At 31.4% G+C, this 15,476-nt stretch overlaps 2 protein-coding genes across 2 annotated transcripts; one reads left to right on the top strand and one right to left on the bottom strand.

Moving 5' to 3' along the window:
- Positions 1–5,402: 5,402 nt before the first annotated feature.
- LOC120132415 (transcription factor TGA1-like) lies at positions 5,403–8,708 on the top strand. The gene is made up of 7 exons (XM_039149178.1): positions 5,403–5,495; positions 6,348–6,407; positions 6,500–6,577; positions 6,683–6,746; positions 6,993–7,264; positions 8,012–8,239; positions 8,360–8,708. The coding sequence occupies exons 1-7, from the start codon at positions 5,442–5,444 to the stop codon at positions 8,516–8,518; spliced, it is 915 nt and encodes a 304-aa protein (XP_039005109.1). The 5' UTR covers positions 5,403–5,441; the 3' UTR covers positions 8,519–8,708.
- Positions 8,709–12,191: 3,483 nt separating this feature from the next.
- On the bottom strand, positions 12,192–14,556 carry LOC120132423 (pentatricopeptide repeat-containing protein At4g39620, chloroplastic-like). Its single transcript, XM_039149183.1, has 3 exons — positions 14,199–14,556; positions 12,678–13,921; positions 12,192–12,354 (listed from the first exon to the last, which is right to left on the bottom strand). The coding sequence occupies exons 1-2, from the start codon at positions 14,544–14,546 to the stop codon at positions 12,794–12,796; spliced, it is 1,476 nt and encodes a 491-aa protein (XP_039005114.1). The 5' UTR covers positions 14,547–14,556; the 3' UTR covers positions 12,192–12,354; positions 12,678–12,793.
- Between the last annotated feature and the right edge of the window lie 920 nt (positions 14,557–15,476).

The raw sequence follows: 15,476 nt of genomic DNA, 5'->3' as shown, positions 1-15,476 counted from the left end.
ATTAAAAAAGGTAAATTACATAAACAGTCACTAGTATTCAAGTAAATTTTCATTTTTTTTTCAATTAAGTTTCAAAAGTAACAAATTAAAAAATGGTCGTAAATCACTAATATAGCAACAGTTAGGTATTAATCAACTAATGAACACTTAATAATTTTGAAATCACTGGAGCTTAAACTTTTAAAAACTTATGCTGCTTTTAATTTCATTTAATATGTGAACCGCAGGTCACCATGAAAGAGGGATCGGTTTTGCTTGCAGCTTGCTTACATTTCCAGATCAAATATATGTTCTTGACAGCAAGTGGGTTGTATCGGACCTTGGTCATGACTATGGACTTGATATCCAAGGTAGAAAGAAAGCTGCAGTGTTGCGCTATAATGGAAATATGAAACCTTGGCTTGAACTGGGAAATCTGAAATACAAGGTGTACTGGAAGAAGTTTCTGAACCATGATGATCAATATCTAAATGAGTGCAATGTAAATCGATAACGGGCTGATGTTGAGGTTTGAGTCATTGGATCCTTGGCAAAAATTGGGAGGTTAATGCCCTAAGTGCTGAAGATTTTGACATTGAGCTAGAATTTTGAAAGATATGTGATGACAACAAAGAGTAGCTGTGATCACCTAGAGCTTGAGGGCATATGTTTCTGATGTTAGTTTTTTTTTATTACTTTGTTTTTGATAAAATAAAAGGATTTTGCTTAACCTTGAGGTGAATGAATGAATGCAGGTTGTAGATGCGGATAGTGGTTGGAAGAAAGAGCTTCATTTAATGAAGTAATTAATGTGAGGAACCATGACAGATGATGAGTTACGTACGGAGAGGAGGGAAGGATTTGAATATGATTTTCAAGGACATCACGTGCCCTTCAGATTTGCATTTTCTTTTTGTTTGGGTCATTACTAGTGCATTAGTCCATTAATTAGTTTGTCTTCTTCCAACGATCAGATGAATTTAAGTAATATTGTTTGCAGTGGTTCTGTGTTTCTCATATATTCTCTACATTGTTTTTGTTATTATTTTAGTGAATAAAACAAAATTTTACTAAAATATTAGTGATTTTTTATGTAATTTGTTTTTTTATTTTATAGATTTATTATATCACGTTAATAATATGTTAAAAGTCTAAGAGTATTTGACCTTTAATAATTATATTTTAATTAAATAAAAACAAAAATTACTAAATATTATATTTTATAAATTCAATTAGAAAAAATATATAAACTTTAAACAGAAATGATCAATCTTATAATATATCTGTATATAAAATAAAAAAGAGGCGAAGTGAAGAAACGTTTGATGTCTTATACTACCGTTTATGCAGTGTTACTAATCAGTGCATATGGAATCATTATTTAGCATAGAATGTCATTATTGCCATGAGAAATGGACTGTAATTGTCCCCCAAAACGGGAAACTGAATTTGTTACTCTTCGTTATAAAAAAAAAGAATTTGTTACTTTTCCATATTTAATGAAATTTAATAAATTTTAAAAATAATTACATTCATATTTCGAGTTAATCTGAATTTAAACAATTAATTTTTTAAAAATAATATTTTATTTAAACTATAGTCATGAGAGAATATTATTTTTTAATAGTGTGAAATAATTATAATGTGATATATGTTACAAAATTTAATCTAATAATAATATATACACATCGTACAATTTTACTCGAATGCAATACCTCTAAAAAATTATATTATCTTTTATTACTATTACAACTCAATAGATTCTATAAAAATATACCAAAGAAATTGAAATTGGGTGCTTGATATTTTCTAAAATATTATTATATTAAAGAAAGATATGGATAAATGCTAAAGTGAGTTCAAATTCCAAAGAAACTTCTGTATTCTATTGTATAAAATGATGTGGGTTTATGCTTTAAGCCAACTCGGTATAAATTCTGATCCTATTACCCAACTTAAAATAATTAATTCATCCTAAATTACCCCATCCCTCAAGACTTGTTTATCCGAACCAAACGAAATTAAGAAATTATTGTTATTTCTTAATGTTTTAAATTCAAACACTTCATATATAATGGTATGAGTGTTCAATGTCATATAATTGAGAATTTTTGAATAGATATTGCCTTGTATTTACTTTAGACTAATAAAAAAAGTTTTTTTAAAATATTAAAATTAAATTATAAATTTATGTGAGAGTTAAAATATAATTTTATTATTAAACAAATTATAACTTTACAAATTTTATAAGGAATAAACGAAAATTTTATTATTTTAAGAGGTAAAAGATGTAATTTTATCATATATATTTATTTATATTTTAGAGAAATTAATAGATAATTATAGAGAAACAAAGACATATATCATAGTCGGCCAGATCTATAAGATTAAAAAAATAGGAGATAAAGTCTTTCAAAAAAAAAAGGAGATAAAGGAGTACTAATGAATATATTTTAAGCTAAGAGAGAGTTGAGATGAGATTTGTCTCTAAGAAGATGTGAAGGGGTGGACAATCAACTAATGTTTAATTTGGTTCACCAAACTCCTAATTAAATCAAATGAAACTAATACTCATAATTTATTTTTATATATCATATATTCTTTAACTAATTAATACCCTTTAGTTGTACAAGCAATTTATCTCATTTCCTTTGTTTTTTTTATTGTAATAGTCATCAATGTTGTGGTCAAATTAAAAAGTATTTTTTTATAAATAAAAAAATATATGAAATAGTTATGTTATGTCAATATATATCACTGACGTGAGGGACACGCAAGAAAGGTGCGCGTAGGTTAAAAGGAGGAAAGGTGCGGTAGTGGAAATATGACAAATTTATTTTTGTGGAAAAAAAGGCAATTAATAATTATTTTTTTATTGACAAAAAATATTATTCTAAAAAATGGTTAATGGATAACCTACTGTATAAATTCACTGTAGATTAAGATAAGGAAACATTTATATAATAATAATTCAAATTTCATTTTATAAATTTTGATTTGATTTTGAATTATTGATTACTGCTGAAAGGTTTGGATGCAGAATAGGGCAATCCAATGAAATTCTGCAAACGATTCAATATTAAAATTTTAAGTCAAACTGGAACTTGGGTTGATCGCATTACGGTAATAATAAAATAAAATTAAAAAAAAATAAATGAGAAAGATGCGATTAGTTTGAAGGGAGATTGGAGTATTGGAGTTTGGCCATTATGCGACTGTGAGGTATGGCGAAGAAGAAGAAGCTAGCTAGTGATCCTTTGTTTTCAACAGGGAATTTCTTTTTTGCTGTTTTTGGAGCTCAACTTTTAGCGGGAAACTTGTTATAACCACACTTCAAACTGTAATAATAAAATAAAATTAAAAAAAAATAAATGAGAAAGATGCGATTAGTTTGAAGGGGAGATTGGAGTATTGGAGTTTGGCCATTATGCGACTGTGAGGTATGGCGAAGAAGAAGAAGCTAGCTAGTGATCCTTTGTTTTCAACAGGGAATTCCTTTTTTGCTGTTTTTGGAGCTCAACTTTTAGCGGGAAACTTGTTATAACCACACTTCAAACTAAAGGTTTGTTTCTTTTTACTGGTTTGGTAGGCGTTCGGTTGCCGCGAAAACTGGAGGAAAACCATTAAAAAACATTAATACTCAAATTCTTATTTGAATTAAAACAACGATTCTTCCTTTCCATACATGTGTTTGTACTATTTTTTGAATAAAATTGGTCTTTTGAATTGATTTTCATCTGTTACTGTTGGCTGCTACTTTGATTTCTTCTGGATTGTTTGGAATTCTAAGGTGAAAACAGACTGATCAAACGTTGATTATGATTATAATCTAATTTATTTCGGACTTTGATGTTCTTTTACCTGTTTCTATTTAATGTCTCGATTCGATGTTTTCAAATCCTTCTCATCCAGATTCATTTGCGTAGTTTTTTCTGGGTTTGTTTTTTAGTTCATCTGTAGCTGATGCAGTCTTTTCTTTTTCCCCAGAAGTTTTGTTAAATGATTTGTGCATATTAGGAAAGTTCCTATGGAAGAATATCTCGCGATAATAGTGCGAATAGGCTATGCTGCTCCGATTCTTTCTTTTACTATTTGTATCCAATATCTTTGTTTGACTTAGTGTTCCAGCTCTCCCAATTCATGGAAAACTTAGGATACTTGTATCCAAGTCCTAGCAGCATAGCAAATAGGTCCATGAAAATTTCTAATTCTCCTATAGTTTAGGTATTTTCTTTGTATTTTCTAAAATTTTATAAGTTTATACTTCTAGCATAAAATCCTACGTCAGTCCTTATCTGTCGTGAAAATGAGGGACAAGTTTAACAGTGTGCTCCAACAATGGGAAGAGTGGGCTGGCTAGTCGATAATTATATGAAAATAGGGATATCATGATTGGGTTTTCAATCTTTTCTTTTCACTTGGATACAATTAAACCATGTTTTCTTATAAACCACTAAATTTAAGTTGATTTTGATTCATTTATTGTTCTTCTATGGAACAATAAACAATACGAACTTGGCAAGTTTGATAGAATATCAGTGTTGGTTTATTCACTGTTCATTCATTGGCGATTCAGTTGTCACCATAGATTTATCGTCCTTATTTGCTAAGCTCGAATGGAAGTGTCTAACTGCAGTTTCAAAGTATTAAGTAACTGGAAAGGTTATTATCAAGTTACTTTTTCCGCAGCTACTAGTGGCAAAAATGAAATAGATTAAGGTAATGTCAACTTTACTTTTGAATTATGTTTCTCAGAGTCCCACACTTTTTCATTTTATCTAAACTACTTGAGTCCAGTCCATGTTGGATGCATGCCCGTATTCGGCATTATCTCCAAAACCCAGGTATTATAGCTTTTGAATAGCAAAAGCAAGTCAAAGAGGGAAAACAGAGAGGAACAAGCAAACATATATATTTTGCAGACAGTAAATAGTAACAAGGTTGACGATTGTTGGAGCTTTTGAATGATTCTTTTGAAGTTGAAACTGTAAGATCGAATTTAGATTGAAACAGTTGTTTTGATTTCATTTTTTGGTGATTAGCAGATCAAATTTCTTTCAAATTCCATGCCTGTTAGCAGAAGGAGTTCACTCTTATTGATTTCTTTAATTCTTTTAGTGAACTTTCATGGAGGATTTTAGAGGTCACTGAGGCTGATTCAATTGCCTAACAAATCAGGATATGAAAATTTTCCATAGGTTCCTTTTGTTTATTCATTTTTGTGGAAGGCTTATCTATTAAATTTTACAACCATGTTCTCTGTTGTTTACCACATGTTTGCTATAACACTTGTCCTTTTTACTCGTGGAGTCAAGCTCATACATGCCCATGTATTGTTCCTTTCAGACTCCATTTTCAATTCAACTTGTGCAAAAGCTGCCTCCGGTTTCGATTCAAGAAGCATGGAATCACAGTAACTTTGTTATTTTGAATTTTTCCAGTCTGAAACTGCTTCACATGAGATGCTTGCACCTTCTAACAAGTATGATCAAGAAGCAACTAAACCTATTGAGAAGGTAAGTTTGAGTAGTACATGATGCTGTTTTTTTTTCCATTTATTTTCTCATTTTAATGGATAAAATGTTGTCCTGGATCACATGCTGTATGGTATTAAATATATTGTATCTATTGGTTTGCTGAAACTATGTTGCTCTGACTCTTTATTTTTCTTTTAAGTACTGTATCCGACGCATATCTGAACATAGCTATGGGATAGATTGAACGTATATATCCATCTTGGATATATACCTATTTCTGACAGTTACACCCGAGTTCAAGTGACATAGTTGAGAGATTCTGTCTTGGAATTTGAACAGATGGTACTACTTTCAGTTGTAGACTTCTAAGTTCCATTCCTTTTACCTTGATCCTTTGAAGTTCAAAATTTATGGCAAAGTCATAGTTCGAAAATAAGGAAAAAGAATTCTAGATATTTTAAATGTTCTTAATGTCAACTACATGAAATAACCGGATCAAAGCCAAGATTAGGGATCGTCTTCTAGATGACTAAATTCCTACAGATATAGCACCAGATACTCTAATTCCACTTCTGCAAATTGCAGAATGATCAACATCTTTTGGAGCCATTAGTCTCATCTTTCCTGCTAAAAATCATGAAAATTAATGAAGATTTGATTTGGGAACAGTGAGAATTAATTGGTTCAATGAAAGGAAGAGAAAACATGCATGCACACCATTATTATTTCCATATAATCTCTTTCTGAGATAGTTCTGATTTGAACATTTTCATTTCTTTTCCAGAGCAGTATGATTTAGCTGCTGTCTAACTTTTTTATGTTTGCAGATCATCTGTTTACCTTATATAACGGGTCTAATCTCTTTGTGCATTTTACTGTAAATATCTATAGATACAAAGACGGCTTGCGCAAAACCGTGAGGCTGCTCGTAAAAGCCGATTGCGGAAAAAGGTAGAATATGATATGGTCATGAATAGCAACAGATAGAGTTCAAGACCACATGTGAATCGTTGTAATTAACTTCATATAACATTGCATTTCAGGCTTATGTTCAACAGTTAGAAAATAGTCGTTTCAAGCTGATTCAGTTGGAGCAAGAGCTTGCACAATTGAAGCAACAGGTTTTGAATGAGATTAATACCAATTCCTTTTTTTCAGTTTGAAAAAAGTTTAAATCCATTTTAAATAATTTTTTTTTTGATAAAACATTTTAAACAATATTGCAGGGTGTTTATATGGGTGGTGGGTTGGTAGATGGTAATCTTGGATTTTCTGCACCAGCAAACTCAGGTTTGTTTGTAAATACACTGGCAGTTATTTTTATTACTTGTGAATCATAACATATGTCATTTTAAAGCAGCTGATATTATGATCTCTATGATTCTGCCATTGACAACGTACACACACCGCAAACTCATTGTTTGAACCCGGGACCTCTATGGAGAACAACACCCCCTTTTACCACTGAGGCCATTTAATGAGTTTGAATCTTTAGTGTTTGATGTTTTGGATAACTTCATTTTGGGGATTTTGCAGGGATTGCTGCATTTGAGACAGAATACGGACAATGGATGGAGGAACAAAGTAAACAAATATGTGCTCTGAGGACTGCTTTGAATGCCCAAATAAGTGATGCAGATCTTGGAATGCTTGTGGAAACCGGCATGAATCATTATTCCAAACTTTTTCGCATGAAATCAACTGCTGCAAAGGCAGATGTTTTCTATGTCATGTCTGGCATGTGGAAAACATCAGCTGAGCAATTTTTCTCTTGGATTGGTGGGTTTCGCCCGTCAGAGCTTCTTCAGGTGATTCATATCCGACCTTACTTTTCCTTTTTAAGCATCTGTATTTGGCACCCATGCATGAAACCTATTCGAAAATTAGCATGGGATAATATAACTCTCCAAAGATCTACTAAACACATTAAAAACTTGAGAAAAAAATGAAAATGCTATCATCTAACATATATTTGTATCTGAAACACTTGAGTTCAAGAAACATATTAGTTTCCTTGCACAAACACTGAAAGTGGCCAATTGTAACCCTAAAATGTGCTCTGTTTGGTCTTTTCGTCTTGATCTGACTTATAATTTTTTTTCTTGAGTGCCCGGACATGACATCCATGTCTGTAATCTATCCCGTATGGGTGTTGTAATAATAACTCTCTAAAATCCTCTGAATACATGAAAAAATTTGAGAAAAAATGAATACACTAGTGTCATAAACATACTTTCTGATTATTTACTTTAATTTTATTTCTAATTTTTATTTTTTATAGAACTAATAATTATATTTGATGTTATTATTTATATTTTTTGAAATAAATAAATAATAAAGATAAATTTATATATAAAATTTGAAGTTGTTAAACCCTAACATATTCATAAGCAAATTGCTGGAACATGGGATGAGGCATATCTATATCCGATATACATGTAAATCTAACACTCGTGCTTGAGTATTTGTATCATAGATTTCTTGTAACTTTCATTGGAATTCTGGTCCAAGTTGTTACATGTGGAGTAACATTTGGTTGTTATGCTGATTTATAGGTGCTGTTGCCTCAGCTTGATTCCTTGACGGAACAACAATTCTTTGATGTTTGTAACTTGAAACAATCATGTCAGCAAGCCGAAGATGCACTTTCACAAGGCATGGAGAAACTACAAGAACTCGTGTCGGTGACCGTGGTGGATCGTCAACTGGGGGAAGGTAGTTATAGTTCTCAGGTGAATACCGCAATGGAGAAGGTAGAAGCTCTAGTCAGCTTTGTGGACCAGGTAAACAATTGCCTCATCCCATGTTCCAGACTTCGTAATTTCTGTGAAGGTAAGCCACTGAAGTCGTAGTGTCCGTCCGTGTTCAGTCACATATCCGTTATCTGGTATTATGTTTTGCAGGCAGACCACATTCGGCAGGAAACACTGCAGCAGATGTCTCGAATCCTAACGACTCCCCAGACAGCTCGAGGCTTACTTGCTTTGGGCGAATACTTTGAACGTCTTCGAGCTTTGAGTACACTATCGTCTTCTTGTCCTCGTGAACCTGCATGTCCTTAAACAGTTGAAGATCCTCCATACACGATCACTGCAACACCTGTGTTCATACAAAGGTAAATGTCATCGTGAACATAATTGCCTACATTTTTTTTTTAACTTTTTGAAGCAGAACAGAGAGATCTGAGATGGTGTACATATGAGTAGTTAATTTTACATTGGGGAAGGTGTTTATTTAATCAATTTTCACTAATGTGTTGTGCAATATATCTACTTTTGAAATATATAAATATAGGATCTACATTTGAAATTACACATAATCCAAGTTAAAATGAATTCAATGCCCATCATCAAAGAACTAGTTTATAGTTGCAAAGGCAATTTATAATCGTCGCATACCTAAAATTATTAAAATAAAGTCCGAGAAAAAACCATCAGTTAATTAATTTATCTATGTTTATTTTTTTTTTTGTTAATATGTATGATATAATCAATTTACTATTATTTATGGTAATATGAAAATTATGAGTTTAGCATTACGAATTAATTGAGTAACTCAATTAGAAGTTATTAAACTATCTTTATTTTAAATATTATTATAATAATATAAAATTATTAAAATTTACACTTTTATTTATCAAACTCGTATTTAATAGAATTTATGTATGAACTCTTTGTAACTCCACCGAGTATCATTATTGATAAATTTTACAAAATATATATGTTTATATAATTTTTTTTCTTTCTCATACCATGAATTATTTATTTTTGAAAATTAAATTTAAGATATTTTATTAATAACAAAATAACTAAGATAGAGGAGCACACCAAGAAGTTAAAAGATGATTGTCGCTAATGCTCAACCACTTGGACCTGGGTAGGGGCATTGACCTCCAAAGTAGAAAGCTTGTAACACCTCAACCCGTACTCGACCCGGATACGAATCCGAAATGTCATATTAACTTTTAAAAACGATATTCTTACAAAATAACAAAACATTTAAACTCATATTAAAAAAATACAATGATATACTATTAAATTATGCTTCATTGTAAAAATTTAAAGCAAAAATGTATTTATAAATAATACTATACGGTATAAACAATACCATGAACAATAATAAACAGTGCTACAATGCATCTATGCATTGCATTGCTAACATAAAACTCTTAAAAATTTAACCGTTCATTACATTGCATTTATATTTATATAAATACGTTTAAAATATTACAAAACTCGATCAGAGCATAAACACATAATTTACCGACTTTGTTTACATGCCAACCTATTTATCACATAATAATACATACTGTGTAATTTACTTCTGATATGATCTTCAAGTGGATATATGTTATTCTATTGTTTAGCTTTGATCCCTTCGCTTTTCAGTACCTACGTGTAAATCACTTACATGCTAAATCATAGACTTAGTTAGGCATATCATATAATAATAATAATGCATTTCGTATACATACAAATGTATCATCTACTTATTTAATCATGTCATATATGATTCCATGTAAATAATAATAATAACATGATAACATATAATAATGCAAACACTTTTTATACCTTTTGTAAGCCCATGTACTTTACTGAGAACTTAAGGTATTTGAGTACATTGAGATTGTGCACCACTATGCTGTCACCACAACTCGTATAAATGTATCGAAAGACCTATCCAGATGTCATAAAAAACATCGGCAACTGTCTATAGGTCCCGAAGAATCTAGGTAAACTGTCCATATGTTCCTTAGAACATAGGTAATCCTGTCAATATGTCCCGAAAGGCATAGGTAAACCCTCAACTCTTGACATGCCAATTATACCTATAGCTCTCTTATCATATATCATGGGCATTATTCTTGTGTTTCATATGTTCATGTATTCATGTCATTTCTCTTGTGATCACATACACCTTTTCTTCTGTCACATACCACATGTATGTATAAACATCTATGTTATTTCATATAACATATAATACGTATTACATATTCATGTAAGCATGTAGTTCATGTAACATTTTCACATAGTCACATATTTTATCTCATTTCACATTGATCATGTCTCATAGCATATATCACATATGCATATAATCATATATACCATATCATATATCTTATGTTTTATGCTCTTATGTTTATGCAGATCATGTAACATATATATAATAACCTATACCCATTTCATGTATTCATGCACATATAAAAATCACAAATCAAATAACATTTTAGGAGTCACTTCTTACTATAGTAACTCCATCACTGGCTCATCGCAAGCCAAAGTTCGTTCAATACCATAAGTACAATTAAAATTTACACTCACCTTATCCTTGCTTGCTTTGAATAAATCTTAATCAGAATAATTCGTTTAGGCTCTGTATATACATAAATATAATTTTCAAGATGATTATCAGGAGCCTAAACCTTATACTTCGATGTTATTAACTTAAACGAATTTAATAAACTCATATTCCTAATTTCCTTTAGGAGTGTACCGATGCACTATGGGTGCATCGGTACCCAAATTAGGTTTGAAATTACCATGCATCGATGCACCCCTTAATGCATCTTCAAATTTTGTCTTAGTGCATCGATGCACCTGCCCAGAATTAGCTATTTCATTCGAAAATCATCAACACTTCATCCAAATTTTCATGTATAAAACCCTTATTATGCTATAAATTCATCTATAACAACTTTAACCAATTCCTATCATTTCAACACTTTATAATCTCCCATATTCCATCCAAATTCTTAAGGTTAAAAATTATCCTAAATTTTCTATGTTATCCAAACTTAATTCTAACACTTCTAACTCTTTATTCTCATAGATGAAAAGTCAAATTCATCCTCCAAATTCATTTAAACCTTCTTATCCAAAATTTCACTTAAAACCTCACTTTCTTTAATCTGTCATAACTCCTTTATCTTTTGATTTTAAGATAACTTAAATTTTCCTTAAACTTAATTATCATCTAATGATCAAAACCTATTCTTAAAATCAACAAACAATCAAGAAATCAGAAAACTCACATTTGCTTTGAGTGTCTCACGTTGGAGAAGAAGAATGAAAAATGAAGAGTGAAGAGATTTCTGGAGAAATCTCTCAACTTTATCCCCATATATATCATTATTTTATTCATTTTTAAGTCAAATGATCATTTTGCCCTTTAATTCCTTTAATAATTACTAACAACTTTTATGATTTATTTTCAAATAAATCATTGAACTATTCAACTATTCTACTTTAATCACCATATTCTGAAATTTTACAATTTGATCACTAACCCATATTTTAGAATGTTACAAAGCACACCATTTAAAAATTATAAAATTACAATTTATACATATAAGCCTCCAAAATAGAATTTTTTTTCTTTTAATCACTTAAAAATTATGAAATTATAAGTAAATACAAATGTAGCAATTTAGACATAAATAGTCGCATTTGCTCTATCTCCCCTTTTTCGCAAATATTTTTATCTAAAACATCAGATTTACTACATACAGTTCGCATATTCACATCATAATTACATTTTTTCACGTTATAATATTATTGAAGTTATTTTATATTTAGAAAAACTTTTAATAAGTTAAAACACATTGTATTCGTATTTTTAAAAAAATCATATATTTTGAAAAATCAAACACCCGTATCCATAATCCAAATATGAGTGTCAGATACAATATACTTAAAGAAAAATGAAGAATCGAAATAACAAAGTTGATAATTACCTGCTTTATAATTCAAAATAGAATGCCCGAACTCTTGGTTACTACAACTGAGGTATGGATGAAGCCTCCAATATGAGCAATGCTGTACATTTATCGCCTTAATGCCTTGCATTCGAACACGGACTGAATTAGGATTAAACCAGAAGGGAGAATTGGTTTGTTACCCTAAAATAAGAAACAAACTAATCCGGTTAATTTCCATAAAAAATGTCCCCAAAAAAAATTTTCGCAACGAACCACACAACACTGATTGAAAGAAACACGATTTTACAGGCATACAAGATTCCCAATGGATCTTATATCGAAAGGATGCTAAATGTCTTGTTAACTTCTGATGCAATGAGATGCAGATCCAACGCATGATATATACTTAAATCTGCTATCTTTATTGACAAGTTGCAGAATGGAATTGAACATTCTAAACGGAAAATCAAGCACAGATTGACAATACAAGCATGGAAAATACGGGAAAAATCGGAGACATATACCGCATTTTGTGGGGGGGGGAACAGTCTATCGGTGCTGCAATATAATCAAAACCGAAAACCATCTGTTGCTCTCATCAGGCTTAGTTGGAAGGAGACCCGGAGAATAAACAAACCAATCAATTAATTAATTTAACCGCAGTTTTTGCATTAGACTCAGGCCTGCCACGCCTTGTGGCTTGAACAGAACCTGGATTAGCTGGTAAAGATCCAAAAGTTTCAAGAGCCTCTAGGAAGAACCTCTTATTAGGGACTATTCCATCTCTTTCCATATCTTTCACCAACTTCTGCACAAGGTCTTTCATGTTGGACTTCGTGTAGGCCTTATATAAAAGTTTGTATGTCGATGAGTCGGGAACCACCCCAATGTTATTTGCATTATCAAATAGCCTATTGGCTTCCATAGGTAGCCCATTTATGCAGTAAACTTCAAGCATGGCATTGAGGGTTGAAACTTTTATTTCCTTTCCGGAGTTGACAATCCCATCAAATATTTCCCTCGCCCGAGAAACACAGTCGCAGAAACCATACATCATTATAAGACTCTCGTACGTGATGAAGCTTGGTGTGTATTTCATATCAGTCATCTTTTTGAAAACACTTTCTGCTCTCTCTTTAAGCCGAGCCTTGCCATAGTTTATGATCATTGAATTAAATGTAGGGAGGGTAGGGCTTTCCTTAGACCGCAACAAGCTCTTAAACACTTGTTCCATCTTATCAAATTCTTGCTTCTTGCCATAAGAATCGATAAGCACATTAAACGTAATAATATCCGGCTTACACTGACTACTTTTCATCCGAGAAAGAGCAGACTCCATCTCTCTGATCATCCCGTTCTTCCCATATGCATCCATCACGCCATTAAACGTATATATATCAGGTGCAATACTGCTCTCAGCAAGATCCTTAAACAAAGTATTAACTTGATCCACATTCCGAGCTTGAGCAAAGGCTCTCAAAAGAATGTTGTAAGTGACAACATTGGGTTTACACCGTTCCATTCCCTTCATCTTGTTGAAGTACCCCAGAGCTTTGTCCAAAGCTTTCGACTTATCACGGGAATGGAGGTGGGCCGTGATAAGGGCGTTATAAACCGAAGCATCAGGCCGACAACCACTGTTACGCATCTCGGAGAAGAGCCACATCGCCATTCTAGTCTGGCCTTTCTTTCCCATAACCGTAATCAATTTCGAATAAACCCCGTTATCGGCAATGTACCACCGTTGTTTCTGCATCCATCTGAAAACCTGAAAGGTAGAGTATATATAAGTAACAAAAACAAATTTATTTCATCCATCAGCAACGGTCCTGTATCTAATTTGAACTTGCCATAATTCAGGCGAATATCAAACACTTTCGTCATTAAGTTCCACTAAACATATGAATACGAAAGACTCGAATTTTAGTTTTAAGTTTTTCGAAAATCAATGTTTTGAACAAAACCCATATCAAGAGAAGACCCCAAAACCACAATTCGGAATACCTAAACCCTAAAATGGACCAAAACCAAACGAACGAGCGAACCTCGAGGCATTGAAGCCATTTATCAGTTTTGCCGAGCTCTTCAAACAGAAGAAAACAGTGCTCGCATCTCACAACTCTAACGTATCTGCTCAATGTCTTAACCAAGGGCTCTTTATCGCTGATACTTCGCATTAACACCCGAACCAGTTCCTTGGCTTCGTTGTCCTCAGCTCTTGAAGAACCAGTTTTCCTCCTGGGTCGGGTGGCGCAAGAAATTCGTGTAGTGGGTCGGGTTAGAAGATTACACGGTTGGGTCAGGGTGGGTGTGTAAGTTAGTGAGGAATTTTGTTTAAATGGAGAAGGAAATGTGGAGAGTTGAGGAGAAAGAGGCGATAAAATCAGGGCCATCTTTTCTTCTTTCTGCGTTCCGTTCGTTTGGAAATAGGGGATCTTTCCAAACATATAGGTGTTATCCATTAATTAATAAAAATTATAAAATAATCATTTAATTATTTATATATTTTAAATTTATATTTTTTTATTAAAAAATTAGTGGTTATCAATATTGAACGTTAATTTATTAATTAGAATATGATAAAATCATATTTTAATGATGTCTACTAACATTGTTGTTGCTTTCAAGCACTAGTTTGATGGTATAATATTTTAGGTACTAACACGACAAAATCATGTAAATATATACTCAATCCAAAAAATATAGTTCAAACAATTTTATGATCCGATTTTATCATATCTCAATCAATAGATTAATGTCTAACTCAGAAGACCGCCAAATTTTTAATAGAAAAAAAATGAGTTTAATACATATGAATAATTGAATGACATTTTATAAATTTTAATAGTTAGAGACTCATCAAAATAACATTCTATAATCATATATTGTTTTATGTTTTATCCTTGTTTTTAAGTATTTACTAATTTAAATATTTTTTTGAAGCTTTTATAATTATTTTAATCCTTAAATTTTAATCATATATTTAATCATATGTCTTTTCTTTGTCTTTTGAAACTTTTAATTATTGATCTGAATATTTTCTTTTAAATATTGATCGGAATATGACAATAATTATAAAGACGACATCAATTATCATATCTCTTATTTTTGTCTTTGAATCTTTTAATTTTCTTTTAAATGTTGATCGGAATATAACAATAATTACAAAGATGGCATCAATTATTATTTTTTCTTTCATTTCGATACTCACATCAATGAACCCATCAAATAATTTTAATAGTTAAATACTATTCTTTCTAATAATCTTAAATTCAAACAATACTATCAGCGAGATAAATATGTTATCAATAATTGAAATAAAT

Source organism: Hibiscus syriacus, unplaced genomic scaffold, assembly GCF_006381635.1.
Source record: "Hibiscus syriacus cultivar Baekdansim isolate YM2019G1 unplaced genomic scaffold, ASM638163v2 tig00110562_pilon, whole genome shotgun sequence".
NCBI classification, from domain to species: domain Eukaryota; kingdom Viridiplantae; phylum Streptophyta; class Magnoliopsida; order Malvales; family Malvaceae; genus Hibiscus; species Hibiscus syriacus.
The sequence above is the reverse complement of the archived record's forward strand: the minus strand, read 5'-3'. Positions and strand labels throughout refer to the sequence as shown.